The sequence below is a fragment of the Rhinolophus sinicus genome, linkage group LG03 (assembly GCF_036562045.2).
Source record: "Rhinolophus sinicus isolate RSC01 linkage group LG03, ASM3656204v1, whole genome shotgun sequence".
NCBI classification, from domain to species: domain Eukaryota; kingdom Metazoa; phylum Chordata; class Mammalia; order Chiroptera; family Rhinolophidae; genus Rhinolophus; species Rhinolophus sinicus.
The window spans coordinates 29,233,143-29,247,907 of NC_133753.1; the positions used below are offsets into that span (position 1 = coordinate 29,233,143).

General features: G+C 42.8%; 1 protein-coding gene across 1 annotated transcript; it reads left to right on the forward strand.

The window, feature by feature from the left end:
* Window positions 1–1,095: 1,095 nt before the first annotated feature.
* Window positions 1,096–14,364, forward strand: RDH11 (retinol dehydrogenase 11). The gene is made up of 7 exons (XM_019733663.2): window positions 1,096–1,274; window positions 3,194–3,312; window positions 3,647–3,802; window positions 4,570–4,674; window positions 5,817–6,026; window positions 8,350–8,539; window positions 13,587–14,364. Exons 1-7 carry the CDS (start codon window positions 1,213–1,215, stop codon window positions 13,687–13,689), a joined length of 945 nt encoding a protein of 314 aa, XP_019589222.2. The 5' UTR covers window positions 1,096–1,212; the 3' UTR covers window positions 13,690–14,364.
* The last annotated feature ends 401 nt before the right edge of the window (window positions 14,365–14,765 follow it).

Sequence of the window (14,765 nt, forward strand, 5' to 3'; positions counted from 1 at the left end):
ACTAAGAAACAAAACATGTGAAAGGCTTTCAATTAAAGGTGTAAACCCTGTACAAAATATTAGGTAACAAAATAATGAGCATGTGACGAAATTAGATAACCTAATATTAAATAAGTAGAAACTTGTACTATGTGAAGGAAACCCTCTCCTCCCCAACTGATGTAAAATACTGGTTCAAATTGATCTTGAAACATGTGTCTTTCAATCAAATGGAAATGAATTATCCAGAAGAAAGAATCAGAGTACATTAGAGTGTGCTGTCAGGAATCACAGATAGATAAATACTCATATTAACTAGTTAAACATCCCTCACTTTCCCTCCCTGGAAACCAGATAGTCCTCAGATAGCAGAGCTGAAAGGAATGACTGACATGGAACCTGCTTATTCCCAGAGAATTTTCATGGTCTTAATTCAAGACAGGATTAAACACTTTAATAAATTGGCAAAAACAACTGTGCTGCTAAATCTGAGAAATTCATTGCTACCCTGGGAGCTAATATAACTCACCCCAGTCATCAAGGAAATTATATTCTATTATGAATTAACAAACACAGGAAAATTATGATAGTTACCATTATAATTCACACAATAAAGTGATTCTCCTGGTAATGGTTTCAGGGACCAAATGCTTCCACTCCATTGGTGAAGGAATCCCTAAGGAGGAAGGATTCTCACTCACCTCCCCCGCCTTACCAACTGTCAGACCCCAATCGCTCCTATCTTGTGTCATTGGCCTTAAAGCATTTCCCAGATGCCAATATTTGATCTCCAGGTGAAACAATGTGGTAACTGCCTAACCACGATTGGGGAAAACTAAAAAGGGGTCTGGTTTTGGCACCGAGAGACAGAGGTGTAAGGATATTTCCCGAGAACTTCGGGTAGTCAGAAGGGCTGTGGCAGAGCTGTTGGACGATCCCAAAGGCCCTAGAGCCTAGATGGTCTGAGCTCTGTTGTGCGTCTGGTGCGCGGTTCAACTTCTCCAAGCGTCTGAGAACAGAACGCGCGCTCACTGCCGGTTAGCGGGCGTCAAGTTTTGGACTACATTTCCCAGATGGTTTTGCTTCCCGGCTGCGCTGTAGTACTTTACTAGGGCGTGTCTGGGAAGGGAAGCCACAGTTAGTGAGCGCTTCTGGGGCTATTCCATCCGCTGCTGCCAACCCTCCGCTGCTGCCAACCCTCCGCTGCTGCCGCCGCAGCTGCCGCCCCGCCAGATGATTGGAATCCTGCTCCTCCTTGTCCCCGTTCTCCTGTACCTTGCTGCACCGCAAATCAGGTCTGTGCAAATGTAATGCCTTCTCTTGAGAAGTTTCGGGGGGTGGCCATTAATCCTTACCGAAGCTCTGTTCTTCAAAAGAAGGAAAAGGAAAATTCCCTGGGGAGGCGGGGGTGGGGGGGATAGGACTGCAAGTAGGCCGAGGCCGGGTTTGGTAGGTCGGAGGAGGCCAGGCTGACCTGGATGCGGGCAGGGTGGCACCAGGAAACCACAGGCCTGTAGGAAGGGGTTGCAGACCGGAGCACCCTGTCTTGTTTCTCCTGTCCCATTTTTTTCATCTAAGCATTCCTTGTTTCCGGCTCCAGCGAACCCCGAGTGCAAGGCTACCTCAAACACTTAATTTTACAGCTTTGGGAGTTTCAGACCCTAAAATGCGGTGTGGACCTCCAGACTATTTCTTCCTTAGCTCTCACGTCTTCATCCTGCCCTATCTAGCCTCTTGCTTCCAGTCTTTAAAGTACAATGGAACGATTCAACTTTTTGCTTTTAAGAAACTGCCCCTTAATGAGAGTCGTGACATCTGCAACCCTATGCTTGCTTTCTTGTTATTGTTAGATTCTTGCTTTCTCTTGGGTGATGTTGTGAAGGAGAGAAACGAAAGGGTCATGAGCCCTATCCTGCCTTCTTAGCAGAATTATCGGGATAGGAGTCATGCCCTGGGGTCTCAAGGTGAGGCTGAGAGAATGAAGTGAGTGGGCTCTTAACCAGGTGACATGTGGGGCGATGACTGGCTGCGTGCCTCTGGAGAATCAGCAGCGAGCTGCGAAACAGGCAGCCTGCTGATTGGTTCTGAGGAAATCACCAGTAGTGACGGTGGACCAGTGACTGAAGAGACATACTTCCTCCTGAGGGGCAGGGTGTATTATTTGAGATGGAGTGGCGGTATGGTCTTAATTGCGTGTGTGTGTGTGTGTGTGTGTGTGTGTGTGTGTGTGTGTGTGTGGTTTTTGCTTTTTGCCCCAGTTTTACAAACTTTCATAATGTTAACATTTTATGTTGAATTACCTGTTTATCAACGTTGTAAAGTACCAGTTATAGACAGATGACATACCAGATCTGACAATTAAGTTTGCGAACTTGTTGCAACAATGTTGCTAACGTTTTTTGATATCAGAGGGATTAGTCATTATGAATTTGCACCAACTGGACAAACAGTTAACCAAGTGTACTATTTGGAAGTGTTGTAAAGGCTGTATGAAAAAGTTAGACGACCTGAAATTTTTACCAACAATTCATGTCTCTTGCATCACGACAATGCACCAGCTCACACGGCACTATCTGTGAGGGAGTTTTTAGCCAGTTAACAAATAACTGTATTGGAACACCCTCCCTACTCACCTGATCTGGCCTCCAGTGACGTCTTTCTTTACCCAAAGATAAAGGAAATATTGAAAGGAAGGCATTTGGATGACATTCAGGACATCAAGGGTAATACAACAACAGCTCTGATGGCCATTCCAGAAAAAGAGTTCCAAAATTGCTGTGAAGGGTGGACTAGGCGCTGGCATCGGTGCATAGCTTCCCAAGGGGAGTACTTTAAAGGTGACTGCAGTGATATTCAGCAACAAGGCATGGAGCACTTTTTCTAGGATGAGTTCGTGAACTTAATTTTCCAACCTCCTAAGAGCTCAAACTGAAGCCACGTGCCTGCTAATCAAATATTTATCCAGTCTTTGTACTGCAGTAAGTAGCTCTAAGCAATTATTATCACCCTTGTAATAAACTCACTTTTGTTCTTAAGTGAGCACAGAAAACACTTGTTTCCTTTCCTCCAACCTTCCTTAAACCTATAAAAGAACAGCAGTAAAAGGAACCAAAGCAAACTTCATGCTTGGGAGCTGAAGACAGGGAGGTTGCAGGAACCTCTGGCCGAGACAGGCAGAATGAAGCACTGATGAGCTCTCTTTCTCTGTCTGCAGGAAAATGCTATCCAGTGGGGTGTGTACATCCACCATCCAGCTTCCTGGGAAGGTAGCTGTGGTCACTGGTGCCAACACAGGCATCGGGAAAGAGACAGCCAAAGAACTGGCTCAAAGAGGCAAGTGTATCTGCTTGGAATTCCCTCCTGCTGCTGCCGTTTTATCTCTCACATTGATGATCATTCTTATTATTGCCTCCCCATTTTGGAATTCAGGAACATTGCAAGTGCCCCACTAATTTGCTCACCTAAACCTAGCACAATGCTCTACATATAATGGGCACTTAATGAATATTATTGATTTCTTTCCTGATTTGTTCATCAGATCCCTGTGTTGTGAAATAGGGGTAAAATCAATAAAACAGTAGAAAATAGCAATCCACGTTAGTATTAGGTCTCTAAGGCCCACTCAAAAACAGAGCTGACAATTTGTCTCTTGTACATTGTTTGACAGGAGCCCGCGTATATATAGCTTGCCGGGATGTACATAAGGGGGAGTTGGTGGCCAGAGAGATCCAGAATGTGACAGGGAACCAACAGGTGCTGGTGCGGAAACTGGACTTGTCTGATACTAAATCTATTCGAGCCTTTGCTAAGGGCTTCTTAGCAGGTAAGTGTAGAACCTGAGACCGTATTGTGGGTCTTGTGATCAACATGGCAGACTTAGCTAAAAAGAAAAGATCCCTCTCCCTCTCGAATATATAGAAACACTAGATAACATATAACCAAAAACTATTGATTTGTAGCTGAACTCATTAGTAACAAAGGGACATCCTTAAAAGGCAGACATAAAATGTGAATGCAAAACCTTGTACTATCACATGAAAAGCAAATCCAAGAGCACTTTGTAGGCACATCCCCTCATAACCCAGGGACCTAGATCTCCCAAGAAAAGCAGCATCCACTGAAATAAGCTTATAGTCAGAAATTACTAACCACATGAGAAAATGAACCATGAGAGAAAGCTGCAGACGCAACAAAGAGGTAAAACCAGTATTTCTTTTGGGCCCTGAATCCCAGTGGTGGGGGAGCATTCTTTTTTTTCTTGCTTTGGAATATTCCCCTTCAGCTTGGGAAGTCTCTCTGTTGGGAGAGGTGGCTGAAACACTTCCCAGAAGCAGTAAGTAAGTATCTCCTGAACTGGAAAGATTGGAAAGGCCATTTGGTAGTATAAGATGGAATTTTGCCCTATAGTTAAAGTATGCAGGATTCAACAAAAGTCTTACAATGAAAACAATACAAAATAAGTATGAAGGGAAAATGGAGGATAGATTGAAGTCCTGCATCCCCACGCACAAAGCCTGGGTTTGAGGCAGATTTCTAAGATGTAACAGCTATGACTGGCCACTTGCACACTCCATGTCCTCCTCCCTGCAGAGGAAAAGCATCTCCACATTTTGATCAACAACGCAGGAGTGATGATGTGTCCCTACTCTAAGACAGCAGATGGCTTTGAGATGCACATAGGAGTCAACCACTTGGGTAAGAAATCTGGTTTCATCACAAAGCTAGAGGGAATCTAAGCTTTTTGGAAAAATTAGGGGTCAGACTGAGCTTTCTCTGGGGTATGATTGGACCTCAGCCATAACAGACTGTAAATAAATAATAAATAGCATGGTCCTGCGAAAAAGCTCAGGGATAAACCTGAGGCCCACTTGAGGTTCTGCCCACTTTTTTTTAAGTGTGTTTTTCCAGGACCCATGAGCTCCAAGTCAAGTAGTTGTTTCAATGTTGTTGTGGAGGGCGCTGCTCACAGTGGCCCATGTGGGGATTGAACCGGCAACCTTGGTGTTAAGAGCACCATGCTCGGCCACCCAGTGGCTCAGGTGATTGGAGCACTGTGCCCCTAATGCCAAGGTCACTGGTACGATTCCCACATGGGCCAGTAAGCTGCGTCCTCTACAGCTAAGATTGTGAATAACAGCTCTCCCTGGAGCTGGGCTGCCGTGAGCAGTTGGAGGTTGGTGTGAGCTGCTGTGTGCTTTGGTGGGCTGCTGAGTGCCACCACAGGCTGCTGAGTGCTGCCACAAGCTACCGTGTGCCGCCATGAGCGGCTGGCAGCCTGCGTGAGTGGCTGGCAGCTGGCGAGAGCTGCCGTGAGTAGCCGACCTACAACCGGTGACCGGCTGCCTCAGCCAGGGGGAGCACAAGGCTCAAGGCCCCTAAAAAAAAATAAATAGCACGGTGCTCTAACCAACTGAGCTCACTGGCCACCCCCTCCTCCTATTGTAATCTGTGATCAGATTCCGTTTACTTTGGAGCACTTTTGAACAGCCTGATTGTATAGGGGGTTATATAGCTTTATTCATAGTGATCCCTGTGGCCAGCATCAGGCAGAGACTGCCTGCTCTTAAAGACTGATATTAATCCAAATTGGAATGAGAAGGGATTTCATGTTCGTATTTAGATAATCCAGACCTACCTCATAGAAAGCTGTGTCATGTCTTTGACTGTTCCTATTTCCCTATACCCTCACTGAACTTGTTCTGTAGTTGATCATGAATTAATGAGGCAGAAAGCCTTATTCCTGAGTTCCCGGCTTCCCAGAGCTGAGCCCTGCTCACCACCACTCCCTTTACCTCTGCATTGGCCCTGAACTCTGTTAATTCTGGTTTTTCGTATAGGTCACTTCCTCCTGACCCATCTGCTGCTGGAGAAGCTGAAAGAATCAGCCCCGTCAAGGGTAGTGAATGTGTCTTCCTTAGCACATCACCTGGGAAGGATTAATTTCCATAACCTTCAGGGCGAGAAATTCTACTCTGCAGGTCTGGCCTACTGTCATAGCAAGTTAGCCAACATCCTCTTTACCCAGGAACTAGCCCGGAGGCTAAAAGGTAGGCTTAAAAGAAATGAGTGTGGAAACATGAGTTGGGAAGTAGCTAAAAGCAACAGGAATCGAAACTGTTTTCTGGAGTCTATTCCCTGGATAGGACCTGCTTCCATGACTATAACTGGGTATAGTTTTGGTAAACAGCCCACTACTGAATATTGGAGATGGCTGGTAGGGAAAGGGCAATTCTGATTTTGATTCTGAAGGCGTGGCTTTACCACTTACTAGCTGTGTGACCTGCAGCAAGTTACTTAACTTTTCAAGACTTATTTCTTCATATGTAAAATGTGATTATTTCACGGGAATCGTCATAATTCAGGCCTCATGAGCAAGTCAAGGTTTTTTGCTCGCAGTGATACTTAACTAGAAGGGAGGCACCTGAGCTGGCACTAGATCCAACTGTTAAGATAAAACAAGTGCTGGGACTACAGGATGAGGGAGGGTCCTCCCTAACAGCCAAGGGTCAAATAAGAGCGAAATACATGCTTGAGGAGAGGGATCTCAAATAGAGTTCTTTAACATCATCTACTCTGGATTTCCAGTCAAGACAAAGGATATCCAGGGTGGACAATTGGAGTTGCTTAGGGGTTGAGGCAGGTAGAATTCAGGCTCAGGGAATCAGACACAGGAGCCCCACTGTTGGAACAGGATCATCAAGCCATGTGGACAGCTGTGAGATGGGGAGGAAGGAAGCTGGTGGTCAGCTCGGTTCCTATGCCCAGGGCATGACATCATTTGTCAGCTCAGGATGGATCAGGATCAGGATGATGAAAACTATCCAAAGCTTTGGTTAGGGAGCTAGGGCGGTCTGGAGGTGTAAAGATGGGCCCCTCTATGAGGATCAGAATAAAGCAGAGGATATACGAGTGAGGAAGCCTGATAGATGTGAGGATTTGGTGGTAAATCATCGTGGTGCGATGAAAGAAATCTGGGCATGACAGAAGAGTGATTCATTCAACCATTCAACAGACATGTATTCAGTGCTCGTGCTACTCTATGCACTGGATTAGGGGCTTGGGGATGGACTGGTGCATAAGACAAGGTCCCCTTCTTGATTTGGTTTACATCCAATGGGGGAGAGAGATAATTATCAAGTATTTATACAACTGTTGCATGTAAAATCAGTCTAGTAATGAATCATTTTCATTGTAAAATTTTCAAATAATATGGAAGTATATAGAGTTAAAGGTAGAAACGCCCTTCACTTGTTCCCCTCTCTCCCCCTCGTACTTTTCTCCTCTCAAGAATCTACTGTCAACAACTTGATGTGCACCTTCCCAATCATCTTCTTATGCATTTACATATGTATATATCATACACAACGAACTGAAATTCCAACACAGTATCTTGGAGATCTTTCCACGTAGTAGAGATTTACCCCATTCCTTTTGTTGGTTGCATTGTATTTCATAGTATAGATGTTAGTTTATTTATCCATTTCCTTAACAACATCTAGATTGTTTCCTTTTTGTTGTTGTTTCATTATCATTGTTGTAAATGCTATAAAGGGGAACCACGAGGACTTTAAATGGATTTGGAAGGGACCTTATCCAGTCTGAGGGATCAGGGAAGACTTCTCTGGGGAAGTGAGTTGCAAGCTGAGCCCTTAGAGAATGATTAGAAGTTAAATGGGTTACAATGTGAGTGGGGTGAGATGTCTGAGGAACATTCCAGGTAGAAGGAAGGGCTACACGAAGGTCTGGGCTTAGTTTGAGAAACTGAGAGAAGGCCATCATGGTTAGAACATAGAATATAGAATATGGGTCATCTAGAGTAGACATTGAGTTGAAAATTATACAAGTCCTCAGTTCTTTATCTGCAATTTGTGAAATCCACAAAAGCCTGACAATTCAGTCTTTTCAGAATCTTGACACCAAAACTCATTGGGCAACAAAACCTCACCACTAGGAGGAAGAATAGGTAACGGACAGTAGATGTATATGCACCATATTACCTTTATAAAATCAGAAAAAAATCTGGAAGCATTTCTGGCCCCAAGGTTTCCAGTGAAGAATTGGGGACCTGAAATAGCATATGTGTAGGTGTTATTTAATACTTGCCACGCACCAGACACTATTCTAAGCTCTTTTACATATGAACTCATTTAATCCTTAGAACAATCCTGTGAAGTGCAAGTCTTGGGAGTATCCCCATTGTGCAAATGAAGAAACTGAGTCAACATCAGGATCTTGCCCAAGGTCACACAGCCAATGAGTGTTAGAACTGGGATTCGAAGCTGGGCAGTTTTTGTTCATGTACTCTGCTGTCTTCGGCCATTCAGCAACATCAAATTCTGTCTTCCCCTCTCTCTATGGCACCCTCATCAGGCTCTGGCGTTACGACATATTCCGTACACCCTGGCACAGTACACTCGGAATTGGTTCGGCACTCCTTTTTCATGAGATGCATATGGCGGCTTTTCTCCTTCTTCATCAAGACCCCTCAGCAGGGAGCCCAGACCAGCCTGTACTGTGCCATAACGGAAGGGCTGGAGACTCGAAGTGGGAATCACTTCAGGTATGAATAGATCTGTTTTTGAAGATACAATTTTAAAAGTACATTCTTTAACAAAGCTTTTGTCTCCAGGGTTTTTACCATTTAATAGGGAAATTGGACTCATTCACATTTTTATGTGGTAACTGCTAGGTTTGATTTTATTCATGCCAGACTGTTGATTATACTGATGCTTATGCTTTCTGGTTGTTTCTTTTCTTCCTACTTTTTGTTACGTCAGTCCAGGTTTTTGTTGTTGTTGTTGTTCCCTTTTGGACTCCTAGTTCTATTTTTTTACATTAAAAAGAATTTGAATCTGTATTTCTCCGTTGGCTTCAGGATGAAAATAGTATCAGTGGACTCCCTCTTGAATAAGTGAAGACATTTAAAACTTTATTGTAGAGAATTTTGAATATACACAGCACACAGAACAGTATGTTGATTCCCATATACCCATAATCCAGCCTCAACAACCATTAACCCATGGCCAGTCCTGCCCCATCCCCATTTACTAATCCTTCCCATATTTTCCTCACCCCATACTATTTTGAAGAAAATCCCAGATATCACATAAGATCACAGTCTTAACATGTTTTTAAATCTGCCTTCAAGATTTTGTGGCAATAACGCAAAGTTTTAGAGCAAAGGCTATAAATAAATCAAGATTTGAAGGAAAGGTAGACAGTCATCATGAAAGGCTATAATGTCAGATTTAGAGAGGAGCCACAGAAATTATTTCAGTGGAGGGAGATATAATCTGGTCTGTGCTTTAGAAAACATCCCTGGTTACTTTGTTTCATGAATGAGTAAGTACCCCAAGTGAGAGAATGAGTGCCTGACTTAGGGTAATGACAACTAGAATGAAAAGAATGGTAAAGTGAGAGAGGCCCCGAAGAGGTAGAATTTTTACCACTTGATGAGCAATTGAGTGAGGAGATAGGGGAGGTTTGGTGATCTCGGTTCAAGCCTGAGTTATTAGGAGATTGACGGTAACATTAACTGAGACATCAGACATGGGAAAATAATGTGTATAACTTAGGTTTCTTTGATCCCAAGGCAGCAGAAATGGACTCTGGTTAATGTCAGCAAGAAGGGAATTTATTAAAATATGAGGTACTCCTAAGTTCCAAGGGTAGACAGAAAAGCCAGGCTTAGAATAGAGTGGCCAGTCAGCTGGACTCTCTGATTGCTCTAAGCCTGCCTCTTGAGCTACTCTTTGGAGCTCCACTCTCTCGGGAAGCAGCATTGGATCTCCTTCCCCCTGGCCCCCACCTGCCATCCCTTCACCCCCATTGCCTTGGCCAGGGGGCGACAGGCAGGTACTTGATTAATGGGCTCTTCAAAACACATCCGAGGGGAAGAGGTAATTCCACAGAAAGAAATCAAGCTGCTATTGCCAAAAGAATGTGGAATAAATGTTCAACCAAAGCGTAACAATTGCCCACTATGTAATAAACCTGACTCTGTACAGGTTGAGTGTGTTTTCCATAAGACATGTGACTAGAAATGTGTAGCAGATAGTTGGAAATGTGGTCTGAAGTACAAGAACATAGATTATTTCGTTTTGTACGCTGGAATGATTTTCCAAGAGTGACTGGATTCTTCTTCCCTGGAGATTTTAAGAAAAGAAATAATCCTTTATCTTAGTTTTGACTGAGTGGTTTAAAGAAAGCCAGCCTTGAAGCCATGATTACTGAATTGACTTTTGAAGAGCCTTTTCATTGCCGTAGATTTTTAATTTTAAGTACTTTGAAGATCAAACAGCAGCCACGTAGGCCGCTATCAAGAAACGACCAACATAAAAGTATCTTGAATGAAGCCTTAGGACCTTTGCACTGGTTGTTCTTTCTGCCTGAAATCACTAATCTACTTTTTTGTCTCTATGGATTTGCCTATACTGGACATTTCATATAAATGGATTGATAGCATATGTGGCCTTTTGTGACTGTTTTTTTTTACTTAGCATTAAGTGTTGAAGGTATATCCATGCCAAAGTATGTATCGGTACTTCGTTTCTTTTTATTGCCAAATATCTCATTTTATTGATACACCACATTTATTTATCCATTCATCAGTTGATGGGCATTTGGATTGTTTCCACTTTTTGGCAATTTGAATAATACTGCTATGAACATTCGAGTACAATTTTGCATGGACATTTCTCTTGGGTATATACCTAGAAGTGGAATTCCACTAGAATATGAGTCCTATGTTAGTTCTGTGTTTAGCTGTTGAGGAATACTAGACTGTTTTTAAAAGTGGTTGCACCATTTTACGTTGCCACAAGCATTTTATGAGGGTTCCAGTTTCTCCACATGCTTGCAGACTCTTGTTATTGTCTGTCCTTTTGATTTTAGCCATCATAGTAAGAATGAAGTAGCAGCTCATTGTGGTTTTCATTTATTTTCCTGCTAATGATGTTGAGCAAATTTTCATGTGCTTAATGTACATTTATATATCTTTGTTGGAGAAATGTTTGTTTAAATGCTTTGCCTATTTTTAAACTGGATTATTGTCTTTTTATTGGTTAGTTGTAACAGTTCTTTATATAGTCTAGATACAAATCCCTTATCAGATATATGATTTGCAAATATTTTCTTCCATTATGTTGGTTTATCTTCACTTTCTTCATGGTGTCCTTAGAAGCACAAAAGTTTCTGATTTTGATGAAGTCTAATGTATCTGTTTTTTCTCTTGTCACGTGCTTTTGGTGTCATATCTTAGAAACCATTGCCTAACCCAAGGTCACACAGATTTATTACTGTTTTCTTCTAATAGTTTTACAGTTTTAGCATTACATTTAGGTCTATGAACCATTTTTGTTAATTTTTCTATATGGTAGAGGTAGGGGTCCAACTTCATCCTTTTGCATGTGGATTTCCAATGGTCCCAGAACCATTTGTTAAACAGATTATTCTTGGAGGGTGGCCGGTTAGCTCTGTTGGTTAGAACCTGGTGCTAATAATGCCAAGGTTGCCGGCTCAATCCCTGCGTGGGCCACTGTGAGCTACACCTTCCTTAAAAAAAATAAAATAAAATAAAAAGATTATTCCTTCCCCATTAGCTTGGGAGCTGTATTAGCCCACCTTGGGATGCCACAACGGAAGTTTATTTTCTCAGCTCTAGAGGCTGGAAGTCTAAGATGAATGTGCCGGCAGGGTTGGTGTGTGGTTCTCTTCCTGGCTTGCAGACGGCAGCCTTCTTGTAGTGTCTTCACATGGTCTTTGCTCTGTGTGAGCACACTCCTGGTGTCTCCTCCTCTTCTTATAAGGACACCAGTCCTATTGGATTAGCACCCCACCTTTATGACCTCATTTAACCTTAAATACCCCCTTAAAGGCCTTATCTCTAAAGATTGCGGTTAGAGCTTCAACATATGGATTCTGGGCAACACGAATCAGTCCATAATAGTAGCCCAATCAAAAAACAATTGATGTGAATGCAAGGATTTGCTTCTGCACTTTTAATTCTGTTCCGTTCATTTCTCCCAGCCTTACCAGCTTGATGTCCTTATGCGAATACCTCGCTGTCTTGATTATTGTGGATTTGTAGTAAGTTTAGAAATTGGTCAGACGATCTTTTACCTATACTGATTAATACTTACCAAAATCCCACTGGAGATGTCAGCCGATGCCTTAACCACACTGAAGTCGCTCTTACTGTAGTATTTGAATAGGTTTTACAGTATTTCGTAGCTGACAAGGCATTTTCCTGTTCATTGCATCATTTGCTCGTCACCATAAACTTGAGAGGAGTGTAAGGCATCGTGCAGTGCAGGCTGCAGAGGCTTACAGAGGCCAAGCCATTTCCAGAGGCATACAGAGCCTTTGGTTCTCAGTGATGAGCTTTTCACTCAGAAATGGCAAGTTGTGCTGGTAAGTTCCCTTAAACAGACGTACAATACATATAAGGCTGGTTTATTAAATGGAAAGGTATCTTTAAGTGGTATGTCTCAATTTTCCATACATTTAAGAACCATCTAGAGAACTGGTTGTAAACAGATTCCTGGGCCTCAACCCCAGAGATTCTGATTCAGTAGATCTGGGGTGGGGCCCCGAGAATTGGCATTTCTAACAAATTCCCAGATAGCACTCCTGCTGCTAGGCCATAGCCCACACTTTGACTGGCACTGTCTGAATGGACCTAGTGTTAGGTGTTTGCCTCATGTGGTTATTTCAGACTTGTCAACTCACCTTTTCACCTTCAGAATTTGCTTCAAATGTCCAGGAAGCAGTTTTCTTGAAATAGTATAGTTTTTAAAAGTACCTTTCACATGATTTCAAATGTTTTGATCTGTTTACTCAATAATTTTTTTAAACCATTCATTGAATACCTGCTGTGTACTAGATACAGAAAATATAAAAATGAGTAAAAGAATTATCCTTGAGAAAATTTTCTGGGCGGTGCAGAGTTGAGATCCCCCTTCTGTATTTAATAGGGACTTGAAACAATTAGAATGACGGCAATGAAGAGAAGGCATATGAATCATTGGGTACCTTGTTACCATTTCTTTTCTGCTTTCATCTTTTCCTTCTTTCGTTATTTATGAAGCTGATTTTGTTTTTCGAGTTTAAGGACAGTTATCGAGTTTTCGAGTTTAAGGACTGCAGGAAGACCAGAAATAAGTGTGTTGGGTTTTTTTGTTTGTTTTTTTCCACTCCAAACATTTGTGACCAATGTAAATAGCAGGATCTCAGTTCCATGACACGGTACAAAGCCTGAAGAAAGGACCTCAGAGATTTATTTGAACAAGATGGACATATACAGGTGTTAGACAGGCACTGATACTATAGTTAAATACTGTATACATACAAAGGGGGATATAAAGACTAAATGATATGCATTTATATCAAACAAAGCATTCTGATCAGAGGTGGTCTAGTGAGATCTAAAATGTAATTACATTTTCTCTGGGGTAAAGATTGGAGAATGAAGAGATTAACACTGGATTTGTGAAGAGCCTAGAGGACATGTTATCCCTAGGTCATTTTTGTGTCACATTCCTTATCCCAGATGGAGAGTGGACTCCATTCTTAACCCAGTTCCTTAAACCCCTCTCTTTCCCTTCCAGTGACTGCGATGTGGCGTGGGTCTCTGCCCAGGCTCGTAATGAGACGATAGCAAGGCGGCTGTGGGATGTCAGCTGTGACCTGCTGGGCATCCCAATGGATTGATGGGTGGTGGCGGTTGGACCACTCAGTGCACCCTGCCAAAATGATTCTCCTTCAGGATGGCCAAAACCTTGAGCACAAAGAGAACAAACCTTCCAGCCTTACCAGTTCAATGTCCAGTAAAATCCAGGGTACACTGCCAGATTCATCGAGACACCTTGCACTTGTCCAGAATCACTTTGGTTCTATTACCAGAGTTACTAGAGATACCATAGGATAAGTAGACCTTCATATGACCTGCAAACTCGTATTTTCCTTCTGAAACCTACTACCTAGGAGAACCAAAACTTTAGCAGGGTTGATTTGAGGCAGTCTGGACTAGTTTCTACCCTCTATGTTCACAATGAAGTGCCAACCAACCAACCGACCAACCAACCTTCACTTGAAGAAGGCCACAGCCTCCGCTGAACTCCAGGAGTCACAGTGGCTTTGCTCAAGAGCAGGGCTTGTCCCTCATCTCTTAAGAAAACCATCATGGCACCAACATCTGAAATCTTTCAGGAAATTTAGCTGAATGTGGACTGGCACAGCTTTCTCTCTGACAACCTAAAGCCACTGCTAAGACATTTTCCCATGCCTTGACCATGAAAGAACTTCCTTTTCTAAGCAGTTTGTGGAGTTTGTAGGATGGCAGAAATTCGGAGGAAGGCAGAAATAAAAATCAAGTTTAAACTGTCATTTTCCTGCTGTTTCTCTGACCAGCAAGGGGATAGTGAAAGGGGCAGTTTGAGAAAGGAGGCTTCCTGACTTCAGTTACTGACCCCAGATCCATGGAGGCCTCCCTTTTTGCCTGAGATTCTCTTAAACCAGAAAAAGGGGAAAGCCTATTTGGTCGTTGTTACCGAGTATATGTATTCTTGTGTATTTATGCAGTTGGGAGTATTTTCACAAAATTCAAAATAGCCACAAAGGAGCAGTCTTAAACTGAACCCTGGTGCAGGTAAATGATCAGAGTTGGAGCAAACCAGTGTCATCCAGTCTCTGATACAAATGGGTAGAGCTGCAAGCGGAAGCAGACTCTATATGTTGATACCTACCCACTAAGAAGCACATGGGTAGCAGAAAAGAGAATAAGCCTG

Bases quoted from the DNA above. Each gene is read 5' to 3' on its own strand.
- RDH11 (XM_019733663.2), top strand. From the start codon at position 1,213: ATGATTGGAATCCTGCTCCTCCTTGTCCCCGTTCTCCTGTACCTTGCT. The intron at 1,275-3,193 runs GTCTGTGCAAAT...CTCTGTCTGCAG, and splicing joins CTTGCTGCACCGCAAATCAG to GAAAATGCTATCCAGTGGGG. The intron at 3,313-3,646 runs GCAAGTGTATCT...ATTGTTTGACAG, and splicing joins CAAAGAACTGGCTCAAAGAG to GAGCCCGCGTATATATAGCT.